The sequence below is a fragment of the Canis aureus genome, chromosome 9, assembly GCF_053574225.1.
Source record: "Canis aureus isolate CA01 chromosome 9, VMU_Caureus_v.1.0, whole genome shotgun sequence".
Taxonomy (NCBI): domain Eukaryota; kingdom Metazoa; phylum Chordata; class Mammalia; order Carnivora; family Canidae; genus Canis; species Canis aureus.
Window position 1 is genome coordinate 37157293 of NC_135619.1, and position 24041 is coordinate 37181333.

Genomic DNA, 24041 nt, shown 5'->3' on the forward strand with positions numbered 1-24041 from the left:
TGGTATATATCTTCAGGGATCTATCCAGACATGGTACAGACATTTGATGAAAACTAATAATATTGGTTTTTCCTTTTCAAAGGAAAGCTGTTGGGCTACATAGTAGATTCAAAACTAGATAAGAGACCTGATCTAGGTCCTAGTCTCAGAACATTAAATGCTAATTTAAGACAATTCTTTTTTTCCCTTTTTTAGAGAGATGTCAGAGAAGATCCGGATCAGAAAGACAGTGGATGAATGGATTAAAACTATTTCTGCAGAAATTCAGGTGGGTATTAGAAAAAAACAGAATTAAGTGAATTCTCAAGAGGTAATATCTTTATTTTTTAAAGATTTTATTTATTTATTTATTTGAGAGAGAGAGAGAGAGAGAGAACATGAGAGGGGGAGGGATTCAGAGGGAGAAACCGACTTCCCGCTGAGTGGAGAGCCCGATGCAATGCTTGATCCCTGGACTCCAGGATCATTACCTGAGCCGAAGGCAGATGCTCACTCACTGACCCACCCAGGCACCCCGTAAGAGACAATTTCTAAGTACCATACTTATTTTCAAAGTATTCCGTATGTATAAGGCTACTTATATATATTTGTAATTTCATTTTGTATTCTTTTCTTAGTAATGAGTTTCATTTTACCTAGCAAGTGCTTCTTCTCATAAATTATAGCTCTTATGTGGCAAATTGTGGGTCAATAACTAAAATATGAGTAATTTGAAAAAAATTTAGGAAAAGCATTTAGAGAAGAAGAAAATATACTTTAAAAATGTTTTAAGAGGAATCCCTGGGTGGCGCAGCGGTTTAGCGCCTGCTTTTGGCCCAGGGCGCGATCCTGGAGACCCAGGATCGAATCCCATGTCGGGCCTCCCGGTGCATGGAGCCTGCTTCTCCCTCTGCCCATGTCTCTGCCTCTCTCTCTCTCTCTCTGTGTGACTATCATAAATAAATAAAAATTAAAAAAATAAATAAATAAAAATGTTTCAAGACAGTAGATTTAGAAGCACTGGCTTGTCAAAGTAAAAACAGCAAAGTTATTTAAAGGGAAAATACCATACAAGATTTCTAAGGTTACTAAGTTTACAGAAGTCATTTCTAGATGAAAAAGATGCCACTTTCTCACATCCCAAAGCTCACAGTGTATCTTCAGACATTAGCATTGCAAAAATCTAGGAGAGTTGTTTTTATTAGAGGGTAAGTAGTTTACAGAAATTCTTAAAATTTTATACATTTGAGGAAGCAGAACTAGACAAAGTAACCTGTTATTTTCATCTTTGGGTGCAAAGTGTTTTTTTCTGGCTATAAGACAGGTGTATGTGCTTACTCACAATGGTGGCAAGACGATGTGTCAGTTCCATTTCCACAGCCACTAAAATGTATTTTTAAACTTTGTTGTTTAAAAAAATATATCTCATGATATAAAGAAATGTTGTTATCTACAATGTGATGCACCCAAAAAAAATAAAATAAAATAAAATAAAAATTGAGCTAATAGAAGATTTGGAGATTAGTTTTGGCTCTGCAGACAACTGACAAATATAGGTCACTCTGTTAATATGAATTCATTACAAAGTGTGTTTAAATCTTCAAACAATGTTAATTTATAAATATTTATTACAGAGTTTTATTACAAAATTGTTTATTTCTTTGAAATTTATTTTTTTAAACTTTTTGAATGTTTACTGTAGTCCTCTGGTTTGAACATCAAAAAAATGTAAGGTGTATAATGAAAAAGTGTCCTCCTGATCTTGTATCTCGTCTACTATTTCTCGTTCCCCCTGCTCCATAAGGCAGTAATCTTTTGAGTTTTTATTTCCAGAGTTTTTATTCATATGTAAGTCAATGTAATTTATTTATAAAGCATTGCTAAAGTATATTTCTATAATAAATAAATTCTTATATTTTAGATGTGAAAGCATTACTTGGGTAGGTTTTAAGTAATTTTAATTTTGATTATATTAAGGATGAACTGGCAAGAAAAGATTATGAACAAAAGAGGTTTGATCAGAAGAATCAAAGGACCAAGAAAGCTCAGAATATGAGTAAAGATATTAAAACTCAGAATATGAGTAAATATATTAAAACTAACATACAAGACAAAACAGTAAATAGTTCTGTAATTCAAAGAAAACATCCTCAAAAACAAAAAGAGGAACATTTTAGAAATCCACCCATGAGGAGCATGCCTGCTTCAAATCTACAGAAAGAGAGAAAAGTAAGATCTTGCTCTGGTTTTGTGACATGAAGATTGCATTATAACTGATCATTTCATTTCCTTTAAGTTATATATAAATAATGAAGTGAATATGAAAATGTTTTAAAAATAAGGGCTATATAAATGTAAACTATATTTAAACTATTATTTAGGTTTTTGGGTATTCCTAATGTAGCAGTGTACAAAAAAACCTAATTTCTTCCTTCTTAGATCTCACATTTAGAAACATAATATTTTAGTTATAGCTGGTATATATCACCTAGTCCAAAAGTTAGATTCTCTAGTTTCTGGTACTCAAAATTGTATTTCATTGTTGTATGTATATATGAGAACATATGTATTTTTGTTTATTTTTCAGTGTAACAAGTATGTCTAGTGCCTAGTGATTGTGAGGTTTGGTACTAGATGCTGTGGAGGGTATGTTTTTGGCTGCTGTAATTAGACTGTATCTTTCTTACAGCCAAATACGGATTGTTGGGCACATTAATAAAGTATCTAATTCAGGGCTGAGCACTTAGTAGATCCTCAATAAATGTTACCTTATTGTAGCATTTAAATTATGATTGAAGGTCTGATTAGGAATGTAGAAAAATATTCAAAGACGATTTATGTTATATTATTGTGACTGAATACAATAAATAGATAAAATGTGTTTAAACCTTACTTTTTTGGTGCTAAAAATATACTCAGTAGTATAAGAACCTTTATGTTTTTTGAGTGGATGATTTTTATATTTAATTTTCATGTCACTGAAACCCTAAAACTCTAAAGCTATAGTTTGAAAATTATATCTAGAATTTGAATCATTTAAAATAGAGGATTTTTCTGACCTGCTAATTTTTATGATAGTTCTTAAGCTGGGAAAAGAGGGCCTTAGAAAAATGAGATGTCTGATGGCTATTTTTTTTTGGTGAGCTGAATAACTTTGTGTACTTAGGGATTTTTGAAAGCAACTGCAGTGTTACAAGATGAGGATTATATGTTACAAATTTATGGAAAACCAATTTATCAGGGCCATCGCAGCACTCTTAAAAAAGGACCATATCTCCGATTTAATTCTCCATCTCCCAAATCCAAACCACAGAGACCAAAAGTAATAGAACGAGTTAAAGGTAAGGAACCTCATTTTTCTGTGGCAGACTTCATTTATTTATGCTGTCAGTTTAATATGTAATGTTTAGTTTTTTCCTTTTTTTTTTTTTTGTAACTCATAACTTCAGTTCAAATTATATACTGCTTAGGAATGGAAAATAATTCCTTCTAAGAGTAGGAAGAAATAGACTATCTCAATGCATAAAATAGGAATAAGTGGGGGAAAAGATAGGGTTAGGTGGTATCTTCTTATAAAGTATGATTAAAATTTACATTTATGAGATGATGTCTTGAACAATTTAAATTATATCTGGGGAAAGTGGACATTTCCTTGAAGACATTGCTCTATCATGTTCTTTATGAAAGAATGAAGATCAGCCATTGTTGCATATTATCATAAAAGTGCTTATGACATTTTTGCAGTTTTCTTTATTCTCGAGCCTTAGGTAGTAAAGGTGAAAAAATAAAAAATATTTTTGGTACTTTTGTACACCACTAAAAATAACTTCATTTATTACTGTGTTTTGGCTCACATCTGCTATTTCACTAGTATATTTATTTATTGAAGACTTATTTATTTTAGAGAAAACGTGCACATGTGTGCCTGTGTGAGTGGGTGGGAGGGGCAAAGGGAGAGGGAGAAAGAGAATCCTTAAGCAGATTCTCGCTGAATATGAAGCCCACCACAGGGGTTGATCCCATACCCAAGATCATGACCTGCACGGAAGTCAAGAGTTGGACACTTGGGGCGACTGGGTGGCTCAGTCAGTTAAGTGTCTGTCTTCAGCTCAGAAATCCTGAAATCCTGGGATTGAGCCCCACATCAAGCTCTCTTCTCAGCAGGGAGCCTGCTTCTCCCTCTCCCCCTGCTCTTGCTCTCTTTCACACTATCTTTTTCCCAAATAAATAAATGAAATCTTAAAACAAACAACAAAAAAAGAATCAGACACTTAATCAAATGAGCCATCCGGGCACTTCTCTCTGGTATATTTAAATATAACTCTTCATTAGATATCCAGTCTCTTGACTTTGGTTAAATTTAGAAATACCTTAGCTTTTACTTTAGCAGCCAGTAAATTTCAACAGTATGGCCTAACTAGTGGATACCAACTCATTTTTGTTTCTTATCCTTTCTGGAAATTGGAGCTGTGGTATTGCTTTTAGTTTTCCCTTTCTCTTTTCTAAAGATTAAGTGATCATATAGGGTATCAGTTTATCTAGAAATCCTACTGATATTATTCAGTGAAGTGTATAGCTTATGGATGATATTTAACCCTATTTCCTCTTATTTATTGGGGCTTTGTTATTAACTTATATTTGGGCTTTTGAAAGCCTTTGCAAAACATAACTTGAGGTCTTAAAATACTAAAAATCCAAAATTAATTTTAAGTAACCCTTTTAATGGTAGAAGTGACTGAGAACCTGTGGAAACATGCTTATTCTTGAGCCTTGGTGCCTGTCATATTCTCTACCTGAAGAGCTTTTCCCTCAGACGTTTGTATGGCTTACTTTCTCAGTTAATTGGACCTCTGCTCTTAGATGCTATTTCCTCAGAGAAGTCTACCCTTACCATCCTATCCAAAAGATGATCTCCTACACCTTTCTTATCCTCTTGCTCAGCCTTATTATTATTTTTTTTTAGCCTTATTATTCTTCATAGCACTTTTCACAATCTGATGTTATATTTATGTTTTTAACTTTTTATATGCTTTTCTTTTTCCTTTTTTTTTTTTTTAAATTTGACTATGGTTGACATACAATGTTACATTAATTTCAGATATACAACTTAGTGATTTGACAAAGTTATACATTATGCTTCCTTTACTACAAGTGTAGCTAACCATCTACCCTGTTACACTGCTGTTACAGTGCCATTGACTGTATTCCTTATGCTTTGCCTTTTATTCCCATGAATTATTCATTCCATAACTAGAAGACAGTATCTCCCACTCCCCTTCTTCCACTTTGTCCACCTCTCCTCTGGCAACTATCATTTTATTCTCTGATTTATAGGTCTGATGGGAGGGTTGTTGTTGTTTATTTTTATTTTTTATTTTATTATTTTTTAAAGATTTTATTTGTTTATTCATGAGAGACACAGAGAGAGAGAGAGAGAGAGAGATGCAGAGACACAGGCAGAGGGAGAAACAGGCTCCATGCAGGGAGCCTGACGTGGGACTTGATCCCAGGTCTCCAGGTTCAGGCCCTGGGCTGAAGGCGGCGCTAAACCGCTGAGCCACCTGGGCTGCCCGTTTTTTTGTTTTTTTGTTTTTTTGTTTTTTTGTTTTTTTTTTTAACAAAGAAAACTTGTGTTTATTGAGCATAATAAAAGCAAAAATAAAAATTTTTCTATGGGCTAGAGGCCTCAATAGATAATTTTCTATCCTTGCTATAGACATTTCCTCTCATAACTAAGGCTTAATAATTTTATATTTAAAAACTACATGGTGTTTGAATTAAAAAAAAAAAAAAAAAGCTTTGTAAGAATTATATCCTCTGGGGATGCCTGGGTGGTTCAGCGGTTGAGCGCCTGCCTTCAGCTCAGGTGTGATCCCGGAATCCAGGATTGAGTCCCACATCAGGCTCCCTGTGAGGAGCCTGCTTCTCCCGCTTCCTGTGTCTCTGCCTCTCTCTGTGTTTCTCATGAATAAATAAATAAAACCTTAAAAAAAAAAAAAAAAGAAAATGTATCTTCTGTAATCTCACTGCCAAATTTGGTAAATTTCTGATATTCTGTGCTGGCATGTTTTTTTAAATTCAATTTAGTTAATATATACTGTAATATTAGTTTCAAGAGTAGAACTTAGTGATTCATCAGTTGCATTATAACAGTGCTTATTATAACAAGTACCCTTCTCCCCTCCAGCAACATTCAGTTTGTTTCCTAGAGCCTCTTATGGTTTGTCTACCTGTTTTCATCTTATTTTTCCTTCCCTTCTGCTACGTTCATCTGTTTCATTTCTTAAGTTCCACATATGAGTGAGATCATATGGTATTTGTCTTTCTCAGTCTGATTTATTTCACTAGAATAATACCCTTTAGGTCCATCCATGTCTTCTCAAATAGCACAATCATCCTTTTTTGTAGCTGCATAATATTCCACTATAGATACACCACATCTTTATGCATTTGTCTATTTTTGGACATTTAAATTACTTCCATATTTTGGCTTTTATAAATAATGCTACAACTAACATAAGGATGCACATATCTTTTTGAATTAGTGGTTTTGTTTTCTTTGGTATTCAGTGATGGAATTACTGGATCATATGGTGTTTCTATTTTTAATTTTTTGAGGAAACTGCATACTGTTTTCCACAGGGCTATACCAATTTACATTTCTACTAACAGTGCGTGAGAGTTCCTTTTTCTCCACATTCACTTAAATCATTGAATCTATTTTGTCATAGTAGTTGTGTGGGGGTTCAGAAACCATGCCTACAATGCAAGTCAACTGCCTATTCTTGTAAATGATATGGGGACATAGCTGGACTCATTTATTTGTGACTGTAGCATGATTGCTTTCATGTTATAGTGGCAGAATTGAGATGTTGTAGCTGAGAGCACAGGACCCATGAGACTAAAATGTTTACTGTCTGACCTTTTGAGAGAAAGTTTTTGCCAGCCCCTGGTTTGTATGTTACTTCTATTTTGGAGATCTTTCTGTGAAGAAGAGTTACTGTATTTCTAGCTGGATAGATGTCCAAGTAATATTTTAAAGTCTCTGCCACCGATAATGATTACAGGCACTAAAGTCAAGTCAATAAGAACACAAACTGACTTTTATGCAACAAAACCTGTGAAAATGGATTCTAAACCACAACATTCTGTTACTACTGTGCTGCCTCCTGGTGATCAGCAGTACTTGTTCAGCCCAAGCAGAGAAATGCCTACTCTTTCAGGTACCTTGGAAGGTCATCTAATTCCTATGGCTATTCTTTTAGGTAAGTCCCAACAAAATACACAGGGTAAATTTTAAATTCTTATCAGCAGTTGGCAGAACTTTCAAAATGACATGATAGTCCCTTACCTTTCTCCCTTACATGAGAGTCCCTAACTCTGTGTGTTATATTTGTGGGTAGGGCCTCAGTAGGGCCTCAGAATGTGTCTTACTCTGTGTAGTAGGCACTCTCTAAAATAATGGGTTCCTGCTATAGTTTCACTCACAGGAAACAACATGCCTTTGGTATTTTATAATACATTGCTGTAGATGAAACAAAATTTTTAAAAGTTTAGATATGTTATAGATATTCATAATAAAGATATCAAAAATTTTAAGTAGTTTAATGTCATGTCATAGGTGAAGTTCTTTAAAATAATTTTATGTACTTTTGAACTAGGCTGTGGTAAGTAAAAATTGCATGGCTGTGTATTCTAAGGCAGTAGTTGTTGGTTATTTACTTATTTGAGGTCTCTCAGACTCATTATTATAAAAATTTAACAAATCATTTTTGTTCCTACAACAGCTCTTCAATTCTAGTTAGCTATCTTTTTCTTGTAGTGTCTTTGCTATTCTTTCTTAATGTTGATGAGTGATTTAAATATGAATATTTTCCAACATAAGAGAGAATTTTTCATTTTTGATATTGTGAGTTAATGGTATGTCAACTTGGTAACTATGTCTGTTCAAACATGCCTTCTGCTAATGTAGTAGCTAATACTTATAAAGTTCCTGCGGTGTGCCAGGGACAGATCTAAGCACCTTACATATGTTAATTTATTTAATCTACCCTGTAAAACACATGGTAATGTACCAGTTTTATAAATGAAGAAGCCAAGGCACAAAGGAATTAAGTAATTTGTCAAAGGCTACATAATTAGAATGGAGCTGGGATTCAAACCCAGTCAGTCTGGCTTTAAAGTCTGCTTTTAAAGAGTGCACTGTACAGTCCCTCTTTATTTTGAAATATAGGAAATAAATGGAACTTTTGAAGTGAAAGCTAAGTTCCTGACAGCTGTGATAATTACCAAATAGTGGGAGTACGTGCTATTTATTGGTAGCCAATCACTAGTATTTTGTTGTTGGTTTTTTCTGTCCATTGTTGCTCTATGAAGATTTGGGAATAAATATAATACAGAGTAACACACTACGCTTTTAGGCTTGGCTTTGCTGTTTATAAACAGTTATGACTTCTGGCAAATTATGTTGTTTCTAAACCTATTTTCTCAGCTGTGAAATGTGGATAATATTAATATCTCTTGGCTCATTTTGAGGGTCAAATTAGGGTATGTGAAGTGTCTGGCACATATGAGCACTTGGTTTGAGTTGCTGTTGAAAGGATGATGTGGTGAGTATGTTGACAGTGGCGATAATAGAAGGAAAGGTGATTGCAGATAGCACTTCCTTTTCAGATGAGAATTCAGCTGTAAAGATCTAGGCTATGTGTTTGAATTTTCCCTTTATTTCTGTAGTTGACTTATCTCTTCCCCAAACTTTTTAGGACAAACCCAAAGTAATAGTGATTCCATGCCACCCACTGGAGTAATTATAAACAAGCCACACCCTGTAACAGTGACTACTTCTATTCCTCCATCATCACGAAAAATGGAAACTGGTATAAAGAAACCTAACATTGCAATTATAGAAATGAAGTCGGAAAAAAAAGATCCTCCTCAGCTTACTGTACAGGTATGTCATAAATAGAAAATTTTAAGGAAAAAAAAAGTCTTTGTCTTAACTTTAGCACTTAAAATCTATTACATTGCTTCATGAAAACTTTGCTTTCATTATGGGTCTTTTGTTCTTTAAAACTGATATTAATGTGATGTCTGCATGATAAGGTGACTTTAAGTCACCTGGGTGACTCATACCCAGGTGACATGATGATATTCCAAGGGGAACAGTTGAACAGTATATTATAATTAATTTTAAAAGAATAAGTATAACTTTAAATATATATAAAGTTTGAATGAATGGAAAGAGAACTTATGTGTGAAGATTAAATATTCAAGTTGTCAATTCTTCCTAAGTTAATATATAATTTAAGTCATATTGTAATTTAATCCCCCCCAACCATGTATTTATTTTTTGTTTGTTTTATTTATTTTTGTTTGTTTTCTTTAATTTTATTTTAAGGATCATTTTGATATTTGAAAAAACAAAGGGTTTTGATACTGGACCCGTATAAGGTCATATTTCAGGAATAGCCTTGGTTATTTAAAAAAGAATGTAGCATGGGACACTGCTTGGGTAGCTCAGTCAGTTAAACATCTAACTTGATTTCAGCTCAGGTCATGATCTTGGGGTTGTGAGATAGATCCCCATATTGGATTCTGCACTAGACATGGAACCTGCTTAAGATTCTCCCTCTCTCTCTGTTCCTCTCCCCCACTTGTGTATGCACTCTCTCACTCTAAAAAAAAATTGAGGGACGCCTGAGTGGCTCACCTTCCCTCCTCAGGAAGAACTCCTGCCTTCAGCCCAGGGAGTGATCCTGGAGTCCCAGGATCAAGTCCCACATAGGGCTCCCTGCATGGAGCCTGCTTCTCTCTCTGCCTATGTCTCTGCCTCTCTCTCTCTGTGTCTCTCATGAATAAATAAATAAAAAGTCTTAAAATTTTTTTTAATTAAAAAAAATAGAAAAGGAATGTAATATGTGATAGTTACTTCATGTATCAGTAGGAAATAGGAGTCTCATAAGTGAAATAATATATGTTGTAATTGATTAATAATGTGGAAAATAGATCAGCTTTAACCTTCCACTATGGCATATGAATTCTAAATAGGCAATAGGCAAAAGTATAACTGTAAAATGTAAAAATAGCAGAATTAGAAGATAGCATGGGATCTTTATCAAAGCTGAAACTAAGTCTGGCTATGAGTGAAGAAAACCTACATATAATAAAAGATTTGAATCTATAAAATCTAAAACTGAAGCCAATATAAAAAATTCCTTATCAAAAGGAAAACATACAGTCAGTACATAAGAAAGGATTAGTTTTTAAATCTGAAAACTTCCATAAATTAGTAAGAAAGTAGATACAAATCCAGAAATATTCAAAGAACCTAGGTAGGACCCTCCAGAAGAGGAAATACAGTCATGAGTAAGAAAATAAATTTAAATCATGCTAGTCACCAAGATAATGCAAATTAAAATAACAATAATATACCTCCATTTAAAAACTTATTGCTGAGACAATGATATTATGTTTTTGGTGACATAAATAGAACTCATTTGGACTGCATTTTGACATTAATTATCAAGAATTTTAAATATTCATGCACTGTGACTCAGGAAGTTTATCTAGTATCTGGCTATCTAGAATAATGAAATAATTCAAAGTTTAGGGGAAAAAACCTATATATATGACGTTTTTTGTGATGATGTAATAATGGAAATATTAGGTATATCATAAATGTTTACCAACTGGAAAATGGTTAAATAATTGAGGCTTGCATATTTTTTGAAATATTACATAGTTATTTAAAATATAATTATGAAAGGTGCTTATGACCTAATTAAAATGAGAAATCAGAAATAAATAGTAAAAAGTAGATAGTAAAAAGATAAAGGGAAGAGTGAAAATAAAGTTATCTTAAGATAGGATTTTATGTGTCTCCCTTTATTTTCTAAATTTTATAAAATATGCTTTCATTACTTAAAAGATTGTTATCCATTGACTTCTTAATAGAAAGGTAAATGTGTGTTATTGATGTATAGACTGACAAATAGTTAAGTCAAAATGATGAATAGAAAGCTGGATGTTGTGTTCTGTTTTAGGTATTGCCCAATGTGGATATTGATAGCATTTCAAATGGTAGTGCTGATGTTGATTTATCTGTGCCTAGTCCCAAAGAAGAATCTCCTCCTCTGAAAACCTGGATACAGGTACCCAGAAATCTATCGTATAATTTTGAGTAATGTCTGATTATGGAGCTTAACTAATATTATTCCATGCAAAGTCTTCCATTGTATAGTTTGGTATAATAATTTAATTTTTAAAGGAAAAGATTCAACATGAATCTAGTATTGCTGTTGAACTTGAAAAAGAAAGTTTGTTTAAGATCCTTATATAAACATTGTGAAAGTGATAATCTTCAGTGTAGCTTTTTGGTAGCTTAAACAAGCTCATCTGTCTCATCTGTGAAGAGGAGATTTCTGTTTCTTTGGAGAAGAAACTTGATTTAGACAGGAATCAAATTATAGTTTTTCTAAATGTGCATTTCATAATGATGTTTGGAGTTCATATTTTGCGGTGTTACTTTGTCAATATAATATTGACATGATGCAAAAATAGGCGTTTCTCCCTAGTATTTATTTGCTATCAAGTAATGAAGCTCTGACTTTACTACACACTGAAATAACCCTGTAACTTTCCCCAGCTTTCATCTGTTGTAAGCAAATGTGGTCCTTGAGGATACGATTAAGGAGAGGGAGAACACCAACAATTTTTCTTGATCAGAAATAGTAAAATAGAAACCCTAAATGGCAATTGTGCCTCATTTAGTTTTTTCATCAGTAATTTTTTTTCACCAGAAGTTTATTAGAATATATGGTTACAAATAGTTCTTTGGACTGTTTACCATTCTACTTTCAGGAAGAGGCTACTGTGGTTTGGGGGACTAGATTATATATCAAGTGAGGACTAGAGGCTAAATTTGTATAATAACTTTCTAATTTATTTGATTCTGTATCTGTCTTTTTGTGACTTTGTATATATGTATACTTACATATCTAATATATAAATACTTTGTTTTAACTGTAGGAGAGAAATCATAATCCTATCAACTTGAGTTGCTTTGTTGGTGGAATCATTGACAAAAAGTTATGTTTAATTTTTGATAGCTATTGGAATGAAACCTGATGGCTTTGAAACTATCTTGGATTTCATCTACTTAATGAAATCAATTCTTAACAGTATATTAAAATTTTAAAAAATAGGGCCATGTAATTACAAGCTTATCTTGTGAGTGGAAATATGATAAATTATGTATAAATTAAAAAGATATTAAGCACAATGTTTTTGAAAATGCTTTCTTAGACCCCAGAATTTACGAAGGTAGATGAAGAAGAGGTGAAGTTTCCAGGAACAAACTTTGATGAAGTAATCGATATCATACAGGTAACAAAGCTTAGAAACCGTGAGAAGTTATTTTTCTACAGTATTCTTCCATGTGATTGATTATCTTTTCTTTAAAGACTTTATATATTAAAGCAGATTTAGGTTCACAGCAAAAATGAAAGTACAGAGATTTCCCGTATACCTTCTACCCCCATACATGCATAGCCTCCCTCGCTCTTAGCATCCCCGGTGGAGTGGTACATTTGTTAAAATTGATGAACCTACATTGACACATCATAAATCACTCGAAGTCCGTAGTTTACCCTAGAGTTCATTCTTGATGATGTACATTCAGTGGGCTTGAACAAATGTATTCATCGTTATAGTATCATACAGAGTATTTCCAATGCCTTAAAATTCTTTCTGTTCCAAGGTTATCCCTGGTAAACACGGACCTTTTTATTATCTCCATAGTTTTGCCTTTTCCAGAATGTCATGGAGACAGAATCATACAGTGTGTAGCCTTTTTTAATTCTTTTACTTAGTTATATGCATTTAAGCTTCCTCCATATCTTTTCATGACTGAATAGCTCATTTCTTTTTAGCACTGAATAATATCCCATTGTTTGGATGTACCATAATTTATTTACTCATTCACCTACTAAAGGACTGTTTCTGAATTTTGACAATTATGAATAAAGTTGTGATAAACATCTGTGCACAGATTTTTTGTGTGTGGATATAAGTTTTCATTTCCTTTGAGTAAAAATCAAGGAATAAGATTGCTATTGCTAGATTATATGGTAAAAGTATGTTTAGATTTGTAAGAAGCCACTAAACTGTCTTCCAAAGTGGACATTTTCCTTTCCTACCAGCAATGAATGAGAGTTCCTACTGCTGCACATCTTTGTCATTTGGTGTGTATGCTAGATTTTGGCCAGATTTTATGTAGCGGTATTTCATTGTTTTGTTTGTTTATTTTATTTTATTTTTTTGTTTATTTTTTTAAAAAAGATTTTATTTATTCATGAGAGAGGCAGAGACATAGGCAGAGGGAGAAGCAGGCTCTCTGTGGGAAGCCTGAGGCAAGACTCAATCCCAGGACCCAGGATCATGCTGGGAGACAAAGGCAGACACTCAACTACTGAGTCACTCAGGTGTCCCTCATTATTTTTTTTAATTTGCATTTCCCTGATGACATATGATGTGGAACATTTTTGCATATGCTTATTTTCCATCTGTATATCTTTTTTCGTGAGGTGTCTGGTAAGGTTTTTGGCTTACCTTTAAAATTGGGTTGTTTTCTCTTGTTGAATTTTAAGAGTACTTTGTATATTTTGAATAACAATTCTTTATCAGATGTGTCTTTTGGCACATATTTTCTCCTAGTCTATGTCTTGTCTTTTAATTCTCTTGACGTTGTCTTTCACAGAGCAGAAGTTTTTTATTTGAATGAAGTCTAGCTTATCATTTATTTCTTTCCATGGATCACCCCTATCTAAAAGTCATTGCCATATTTACAGTCATCTCATTTTTCTCCTATGTTCTCTTCAGAGTTTTTATAGTTTTTTTTTTAAAGATTTTATTTATTTATTCATGAGAATACACAGAGGAGAGAGAGAGAGAGAGAGGCAGAGACACAGGCAGAGGGAGAAGCAGGCTCCATGCAGGGAGCCCGACGTGGGTCTTGATCCCGGGTCTCCAGGATCATGCCCTGGGCTGAAGGCAGCGCTAACCCGCTGAGCCACCTGGGCTGCCCTGTTTTTTATATTTGTCTCTGATGCATTCTGAGTTAGTTTTTGTGAAATGTATAAGGTCTATGCCTAGATTGATTTTTTTTTTTTTTTTTTTTTTTGCCTGTGGATGTCCAGTTGTTCAGTACTATTCATTGAAAAGATTGTCCTTGTTCCATTGTGTTGCCCTTGCTTCTTTGTCAAAGATCAGTGATTATATTTCTATGGTTCTAATTATGGGCCCTCTAGTCTGTTCTATTCATCTATTTGTCTGTTCTTTCATCAATACCACACCATCACGATTACAGTTGCTTTATAGTAAGTCTTCAAGTTAAATAGTGTCAGTCCTCCAACTTTATTCTTCTCCTTCAATGTCGTGTTGACTATTCTGGTTTTTTTGTCTCTCCAAATAAATTTTGTTTTTTTTTAAGATTTATATTTATTTATTCATGAGAGATGCAGAGAGAGAGAGAGAGAGAGAGAGGCAGAGACACAGGCAGAGGGAGAAGCAGGCTCCATGCAGGGAGCCCGACATGGGACTCGATCCTAGGTCTCCAGGATCACACCCTGGGCTGAAGGCTGTGCTAAACCGCTGAGCCATTGGGGCTGCCCTCCAAATAAATTTTGGAGTCAGTTGATATCCACATAATAACCTGCTGAGATGTTTATTGGAATTGCATTGAATCTATAGATCAAGTTGGGAACAACCAACATCTTGACAATATTGAGTCTTCCTATCTAAGAACATAGAATATCTCAGGGTGCATGGGTGGCTCAGTTGGTTAAGCATCTGACTCTTTATTTGATAAGATTCTCTTGTTCCTCTCCCCTGCCTCTTAAAAAAACAAAATAACAACAAAAAAACATAGAATATCTCTTTATTGATTTAGTTCTTGGATTTTATTCTTTATAATTTTGTACTTTTCCTCAAATAGTTCTTGCACATATTTTATTAGATTTATACCTAAGTATTTCATTTTCGGGGGTGTTTATGTAAATGGTATTGTGCTTTTAATTTCAGATTCCATTTGTTCATTGTTGGCAAATTTGTTATAATCAATAATTTATTCTAGGATGTTTTTTGGTCAGTTCTTTCAAATTTTCTATATAGACCGTCATATTCTCAGCAAACAAAGACAGTTTTTTCTTCCTTCCAACACCTTTTGTTTCCTTTTATTGTCTACCTACATTAGCAAGGGCTTTTAGTACAGGGTTGAAAAGGAGTGGTAAGAGGAGACATCCTTGCCTTATTCCTGACAGTTGAGTATGCTTTGACCATTGATATTATGGTTTTTTTTAAGACTTATTTATTTAAAAAAATATTTATTTATGTATTCATGTGAGACATAGAGAGAGAGAAGCAGAGACACAGGCAGAGGGAGAAGCAGGCTCCTCACAAGAAGCCCAATGTCGATCCCAGATCCCGAGATCATGCCCTGAGACGAAGGCAGATGCTTAACAACTGAGCCACCTAGGTGTCCTGACATTGATATTATGTTACAGTGCTTTGAGGAACTTCCCTTTACTTTTTAAACTAAATATATTTTCTTTAAAATTATAAAGTTAGTATTCTATAGTACAATATTCTCTTCATTTATATCCTCTAGCTGCCTCAATGAAACTTAATGATTATCAGTTGTTTCCCATCTATATCTCATCTCTCCTGCTTCCTATTTTCTTCCTCCTTTCCATTTCCTTTGGCTTCCCTCCCTCCAGTCTATCCTTTCTTTATTCTGTTACATTTGTCTGTTTGATTTCTGGGTTCAGTAATCACAAGTTAGTTCATATTGAGTGAAAAAGTTGTGAGGAGTTGAAAACCTAAGAGGAGAGCCTGTATAGCAGGATGAACTATAGAAATGATAGAAATGGTAAAATAGAAGAAGGGGGAAAATGGAAGGAAGTAAACTATAAAGGATGGGAGAAAAGACCATAGAACATAGAAACTACTTGAATAATAAAATGTCAATAAAATTTCAAGACATTTGTTCATATTTCTTTCAGAACTTTCAGAGCTAAGACCAGTTTTTTCATCATAAAATCAAAACCTATTTTAGAATATTAAGAGATATGCAATATATTACAATTTTTTGTTTACTGGTGTTCTCATGTGAACTCCACATGAGTGTTTCAGAGGCAAGAATGTTATTTATCTTTATATTTCTAATGCCTAGCAAAGACACTTGACACCTTCTTTTTCCCACTGTACAAGTGAAAGAAACAGTTTTAGAAATAGCAAATGATTTGGAGTTCAAAGCCAAGTATTCCTACCCTGGCTCTGGCACTTACTGTGGAGTTCATTTTGTGATGGGAGCATATTAACCAAGTTATAATTTTTAAAGTCCTAATTTTTTTGAGATAGATACAAAATTATTTACAGGTAGAATGATATCTGATTTATTTCAAAATTGTATGAAGGGTAAAGTGGATAAGAGGAAGATAGATAACTTAGGCATGGGTTGGTAATTGTTAAAGCTGGGGAACAGGTAAATGGGATATGTATCATTTTATACATAACTGATATAGTATATGAGCACTATTTTGTTTGCTTTTAAACATATGTGATATTTTCATGATGAAAAGTTTAAAAATTTCAAAAACAACTCCTTTGATCATGATATGATGGTACAAATAATGTATAAGATAACCTAACTGCATATGTAAATGTAAGTTATAGATTCAGAAAGAAGAAGCAATGATATTTGGAAACATCAGTTTTATTATAATAAATTAGGTTAATAAATTTCTAGAGGGAAATGTTAATGTTTTATGCAGGAATAACCAAGATACCTAGTTTGTTTTATGACTTCTTAAAATGAACATTGGGTTTAAAAAGACAAAATAATTGTATAATTAGGGTTTCTTCAATGCAATTTGTATGACAAACGTGTATATTATAAATAACATGATGCTACCTAATAATAAATGCTCTTGATTAGTGTAGAAGTGTTGGTTAATTTACTGACCTAAGTTCCCTGCCTATACTTGTCACTCAGTAAATGCTAAACAGGTACATGAATGTAATAGTTTTGTTTTTATCATTACCAGGAAGAGGAAAAACGTGATGAAATTCCAGAATACTCTGAACCAATTCTGGAGTTTAACAGAAGTGTTAAAGTTGTTTCTACAAAATACAATGGTCCTCCATTTCCGCCAGTTGCTTCTACTTTTCAGCCCACTACTGATACTCTGGATAAAGTAATTCAGAGAAGAGAAACATTGGAAAATAGCTTAATTCAGTGGTGAGTTTACAGTGGTATTGGTGTGAAGAGAATCATAGTAGCAGATATAAACAAAATATTAAGTTTTAGTTGAAAATCTTCCTTGTCTCATTTTGTTGATTTAACTTTTCCTTTGCTACAGTCACTGGAAACTATTTGACATGATATGAAGGTTTAACTGGTTGTTGAAAGTATTGTTTCTTTCCTTGAATATTTGTATTTAGACTATATGACAAAAGAGGCTGTTATTAAGTAACAGAAGTCTTGAAAATGTACACATTCTTTTTTAAAAATATACATATTCTTTAATCCAGTGATTCACTTCCAGAATTTCTTTTTTTAATAATAAATTTATTTTTTATTGGTGTTCAATTTGCCAACTTACAGAATAACACCCAGTGCTCATCCTGTCAAATGCCCCCCTCAGTGCCCGCCACCCATTCACTCCCACCCCCCGCCTTCCTCCCCTTCCACCACCCCTAGTTCGTTTCCCAGAGTTAGGAGTCTTTCATGTTCTGTCTCCCTTTCTGATATTTCCCACACACTTCTTCTCCCTTCCCTTATGTTCCCTTTCACTATTATTTATATTCCCCAAATGAATGAGACCATATAATGTTTGTCCTTCTCCGATTGACTTCACTCAGCATAACACCCTCCAATTCCATCCATATTGAAGCAAATGGTGGGTATTTGTCATTCCTAATGGCTAATATTCCATTGTATACATAAACCACATCTTCTTTATCCATTCATCTTTCAATGGACACCGAGGCTCTTCCAGAATTCCTAAGGAAATAATTATGGTTCTGCTACTCAGACTACTTAGCATATACAATGCTTACTATAAACAAGGCATTGTTCTGCTTGTTACTTCTATCAACTTGTGAAACTGTTTTATCCCTGTTTTTACCAGTGAAAAGCCTTAAGGAAGTTATGGAATAAACTAAGCTGAATAGTAATAGTTACCAAGATTAAATTTAGAAGAATATTTAATGATGTTGAATAATATTTATAAATATTTAATGATGTTGAAAGAGAGATAATTACAAGAACTCACTCAAACATAAGTGTGTGGGGGCACGTGGTGGCTCAGTTGGTTAACTGTAACTCTGGATTTCGGCTCAGATCATGATCTCAGGCTTGTGAGATCGAGCCCCATGTGGACTTTGTGTTGGGCATGGGAACCTATGTAAGGTTCCCTCTCCCCCTGTCCCTCTACCTGTCTCTGCCCCCTACCCCTGCTCCCATGTGTACTCTGTATCTTAAAAAAAAAAAAAAAAACAAAAAAAAAAAACAGGGGCAGCCTGGGGGTGGCTCAGTGGTTTAGCACCACCTTTAGCCCAGGGTGTGATCCTGGAGACTTGGGATCGAGTCCCATGTCAGGCTCCCTGCTTAAGCCTGCTTCTGTCTCTGTCTCTGTCTCTGTCTCTCTTTCTCTCTCTCTCGCTCTGTCTCTCATGAATAAATAAATGGAATATTTAAAACAACAATAACAACAAAATAAACCAAAAACAAAAATAAATGGGCATAGGAAAAAATTTGAAAAACATATACCAAATTGTTAGTTGTGTTTATTTATCCCTGAGTCTGGAATATTGTGGAGTATTGTGGAGCCTTATCTTTTATTTTTTATTTTTTTATTTTTTTAAAGATTTTATTTATTTATTCATGAGAAACACACACACACACACACAGAGAGAGAGAGAGAGAGAGAGAGGCAGAGACATAGGCAGAGGGAGAAGCAGTCTCCTTGCAAGGAGCCCAATGTGGGACTTGATCCCAGAACTCCAGGATCATGCCCTGGGCCGAAGGCAGGCGCTAAACCACTGAGCCACCAGGGATCCCCTCTTTTTTTTTAACTCATATATTTTCTAATTTCTCTATAATGACTATCTTATATGTGTATAATAATAATTTTTCATCAGCCCTCTAAGGTGTTCTAAAGAAATGTACAGAAGTGATCTATTGTGTTCCTCTTTTCCTTCCTCTTTCATTTCCTAAAAATGACCTTGGAAATAAATTGCCTTTCCTTTTTAAGAGGAAAACTACCTGTATTGCAGTCTCTATATTTATTTCTTTGAAGAGAAGGCAATTGGACTTCTTTTCTAACTCTGATCTTGTGTGCTTTTATATGGGTGCCTTCAGAGTAGGGAACCTAACATTTTAGGCATATTATCTGTCAGATAATCCTTGACCTCAACCTTATTATGAATTTAGAGGTCTGCTAAACTTTTCATTAGACTAATCTGAAAGTTTTTTAAATCTATCTCCCACATGGAAATTCTGTTTTGTGTTGTTTATTTCGCTGGGAGATACATTTATTTCTTCTTTTCAGATTCAACCTTCAGAATTACTGCTTTCACTCATAAATGTTTCTGTCCATGGGTAAAATTTATTTTTACGCGTGTTATTTCTAACACTTTATACATTTTTTAATAATAAATTTATTTTTTATTGGTGTTCAATTTACCAACATACAGAATAACACCCAGTGCTACACTTTATACATTTAATCAAATTTCAGAATCCTCATCTTTTATTCCCCAGGGTAGAACAAGAAATAATGTCAAGAATTATCTCTGGGCTCTTGCCAGTCCAACAGCAGACCATACCTAATGTTAGTGCTTCAGTCAGTGAGGCAAGTGAATCATTGACTTCTGATGTTGGTAAGTGAAATGGAATCTTTTACTTTTTTTGTTAAAAGATAAAACCTTGGAGTGCTGGGACACCTGGGAGGCTCAGTGGTTGGACATCTGCCTTTAGCTCAGGGCATGATCCTGGAGTTCTAAGATTGAGTCCCACATCGGGCTCCCTACATGGAGCCTGCTTCTCCCTCTGCCTGTGTCTCTGCCTCTCTTTCTCTCTGTCTCTCATGAATAAATAAGTAAAATCTTTAAAAACAAAAACAAGAACCTTGGAGTGCTGCTGGGTGGTTCAGTTGGTTCAGCATTTGACTCTTGATTTTGGCTCAGGTCATGATCTCATGGGTTGTGGGATGGAGTCTCATGTCAGGCTCTGTGCTTAGTGGGGAGTCTGCTTGAGATTCTTTCTCCCCCCTGCCCCTCCCCTCATTCACGTGTGCACACATGCACGTTCTCTCTCTCAAATAAATAAGTAAATCTTAAAAAAAAAAAAAAAGATAAAACCTTCAAGTCATGGATTTCTGTATTTTAGAGATCAAATAGTCCCACAGCTGACAAAAGATAAACTCTTACTTCCAATATCATTTCCCTGTTGTTCTCTATAGTAGAGGTAAGTTTTCTCTCACCTCCTTATTTCATACTGTAGCATTTATTCTATCCCTCCCACCCCAAATTTACTATAGTAAATAGTAGTAAATAGTAGTAGTACTTTGTATATATCTTTGTTATTGTAACTATCAGATTGGATTCCAGTTGGCTGATATATTTGTCTCATTAGACTATAAATGACTCCAGATTATGGATGTTTCCCTTTTAGTGCCTAGACTTTGACACCTAAGGAGACTAGGTATTCACTGAGTGGAAGAATGAACCTCTTTATGGAACCCATATAGTTCTCTTCTCATCCTGTCTCCTGTTCCTCTTCTGTTTTCTTCCCTTCCTCTTCTTCCTTTTCTTCCTCCCTCTCTTTTCTTTTCTTTCCCCTTCTTTTCCATCAGCTTTTTTGAGGTATAGTTTACTTGCCATAAAATTTACCAATTCTAAGTGTATAGTTTGATGAGTTTTGATAAATTAACACAACTGTGCATTAGCCACACAATCATGATCTAGAAAAACACTTGCATCGTTCCAAAAAGTTTACTCATGTCACTTTGTAGTTAGTTCCTCACCCTGTCCCATGCTACTCGTCTCTAACAACCACTGATCGGCTTTCTGTTACTGTATTTTTGCCCTTACCAGAATTTTATACATATGTAGTCATATGGTATGTAGCCTTTTGTGTCTGCCTTTATTTAGCATAAAACTTTGGCAATCATGTTTTGTACATGTAGTAATATTAATCATACGGATATATCATAATTTGTTAACCCATTTACCAGTCAATGGAAATTTGTAGCATTTTAGTTTGGGGCTATTATAAATAAAGCTATAATATGGTATTTCTAAGCAAATCTTTTAGATACAGCTTCTAATTTCTCTTGGTCATATGGTAAATAGATATTTAACTTTATAAGAAACTGCCAAGTGTTTTTAGAGAGGCTGTTCTATTTTACATTCCCAACCAGCAACCATTCTCTCTCAACATTAGAGAGAGCTCCAATTGTTTAGTTGCTCTACATCCTCACCAGCACTTGGTGTTATCAGTGTTTTTAATTACAGACATTCTGTGAACATGTGGAGGTAACTCATTATTTATGTTTCCCTAGTAACTAATGACGTACATTTTTTTCATATGCTTATTTGCTACCTGTACAGTTACTTTGATGAAATGTCCTTTTAAATCTTTTGCCCATTTTTAAATTGAAGCTTGTATCTTCCTATTTTTGAGTTGTAAAAGCTCTTTATTTATTCTGAATACAAGTCCTTTATTGGATATATTTTGCAAATATGTTCTCTTATTTTATATCTCGCCTTTTTGTTTTCTCAGCATTCTCTTTTGAAAAGGCTGGGGCACTTAAGTGGTCCAGCAAATTAAGTGTATGCCTTCAGCTTGGGTCATGATTCTGGGGTCCTGAGATGGAGCCTTACATCAGGCTCTTTGCTCAACAAGGAGCCTGCTTCTCCCTCTCCCTCTGCTGCTCCTTCTGCAGCTCCCCCTGCTTGTACTTTCTCTCACTTTCTCTTAAATAAATAAATAAATACATACATACATACATACATACATACATACTTAAGGGAAAAAAAACAAAAGGTTAATTTGATTATTTTAATTTATCAATTTTCCTTTTAGAGTTTGTATTTTTTGGCATATTATTTATGAATCTTTCTCAAGATCATTAAGCTTTTCTCCTAAGTTTTCTTCTAGAAGATGTATGGCTTCAGATTGTGCATTTAGGTCTATGGTATATTTTGAGCTAATTTTGATCCCTACTTTATACTATATGCAAACATATTTTTCAGTATATGGATATCCAGTTGTTATAGCTTTATTTGTTGAAAAGATTATCCTTTCACCTAATTAATGATTTGCCTTGACACTGTTGTTGAAAATTAGTTGGCTAAATATATATGAATCTGTTTTTGAGCTTTCTATTCTGTCCCTATTTTTATGTCAGTACCACACATTATTATAATTTAAAAATAAATCTTGAAATTGGATTGTGTAAGTTCTCCAAACTTGTTCTTTTTTTTTTTCTTTTTTTTAGGATTTTATTTATTTATTAGAGAGATAGAGAGAGAGAATGAGCATAACCAGAGGGAGGGGCAGAGGGAGAGGGACCAGCAGACTCTCAGCTGAACACAGAACCCAATACAGGGCTTAATGCGAGGTTCTATTCCAGGACCCTGAGATCATGACCTGAGCCAAAGTCAGACACTTAACTCACTGAGCCACCCAGGCCCCCCTTGTTCATCTTTTTAAAACATTCCTATATATCGTTACCTCTATTTTTTTTGCTTTCTCTCCAGTCCAGAATTACCTACTTTTCTTCCTCCATAGACTATCTTTTAACTGCCCAAATCCTAGACTTCAGAGCCTATATTTATGACTTAAGCTTTCTAATTGCCCACTTTCTTTTTAGTCCTTATGGAGCTTCTGCCCTTCCTCTAACAAAATTCCTCTTTCATAGAATTTGGTTGTCAAGAATAACCTTTTTTTTCCAAATCCCTATCTTCCTACATGGCGTTAGCATGGGCACTGTTGACTGCCTCTCATTCTAAAATGTCCTACTCATTTTGGTTTCTTAGAATCCATTCTGTTGTTCCTGCTATCTTTTTAATTTCTTTAGGACTTTATTTCATAATTTTTTTTCCTGTTACTTGAACAGAAATTTCCCCTAAATTTCTATACTTTGTCCTCTTTCTTTTCTTTTCTCTTTTTAAATTTTTTTCCGGTCTCCTCTTGTCGTTTGTTACCCTTGGTCAGTTGATCACCCCTAGACCACACATCTGGGCTGCAAACTTGCCATTTTCTCTGTTAATGAATATTCTACTTGATGCTCCTGGCATCCCAAACTTGGCATGTCCAAAGTTTTTCTAGGCCAACCTACTCTTTCTTTGTTCCTGTTACATTAATATCAGAATTTTCCAAGTGCCCAGTCTCCAAAGCTTTGGAGTTATTGCTTGTTCTATTTTCTTTTCTCTGTTTTTCCTTATCTCCACCTGGCCATACCCTATTCCCTCACTCCATACAATTTATTGTTGCATTTAGTTAATTCTTCCTACCTAGTATAACTTTTGAATGCTTCTTCCACTGCTTCCACCCCAGGTTTTCTTTCAGCACTTTTTGAAAGGAAGGGAAAAATAATCAAAGTGATAAGAAAATTTATATTTTCCTGGATGAAAATCTTAAAATTTCCAAATTGGGCATGTAGATCCTGTTCTCTTTTATTTTAAAGCATGTATGTTTGCTTTTGTTTTGCTTATGTCTGGACAGGGCTTTTGACCTTTATAACAGAAACGTTCTAATTTCTGATCATGCCAAAACAATAAATTCTGAGAACTGAAAAGGAGACATCTACATATGCTGTCAAATATAAATTTGACATTTGATAGTCTTTGCTATGATAACTTCAGAGTAAGTTGCTATTACTTATCCCTCAACAAGTGATCCCAAGATACCTGTGACCACATTTTAGGGAATTCTGGATATTGCTGCCTTAGTTGTACTAATTAAGGAATACTCTTTGGATAGTTATATCTCCATC

At 34.3% G+C, this 24041-nt stretch overlaps 1 protein-coding gene across 8 annotated transcripts in view; it reads left to right on the forward strand.

Annotated features, from left to right (window-relative positions):
• The window catches only part of KIAA0586 (KIAA0586 ortholog), a 109223-nt gene that overhangs the window by 25368 nt on the left and 59814 nt on the right, over positions 1-24041 (forward strand). For all 8 annotated transcript variants that reach the window (XR_013386260.1, XR_013386259.1, XM_077909449.1 and 5 more), the window contains 9 exons: positions 196-268; positions 1957-2208; positions 3146-3320; positions 7047-7244; positions 8742-8929; positions 11022-11129; positions 12283-12363; positions 17082-17275; positions 19802-19920. Coding sequence is in view for 6 of the 8 variants with exons in the window: in XM_077909449.1 (XP_077765575.1) it covers positions 196-268; positions 1957-2208; positions 3146-3320; positions 7047-7244; positions 8742-8929; positions 11022-11129; positions 12283-12363; positions 17082-17275; positions 19802-19920 (1388 nt within the window). In the remaining 2 variants the exon portion in view is untranslated. The remainder of the gene's footprint in view (positions 1-195; positions 269-1956; positions 2209-3145; positions 3321-7046; positions 7245-8741; positions 8930-11021; positions 11130-12282; positions 12364-17081; positions 17276-19801; positions 19921-24041) is intronic.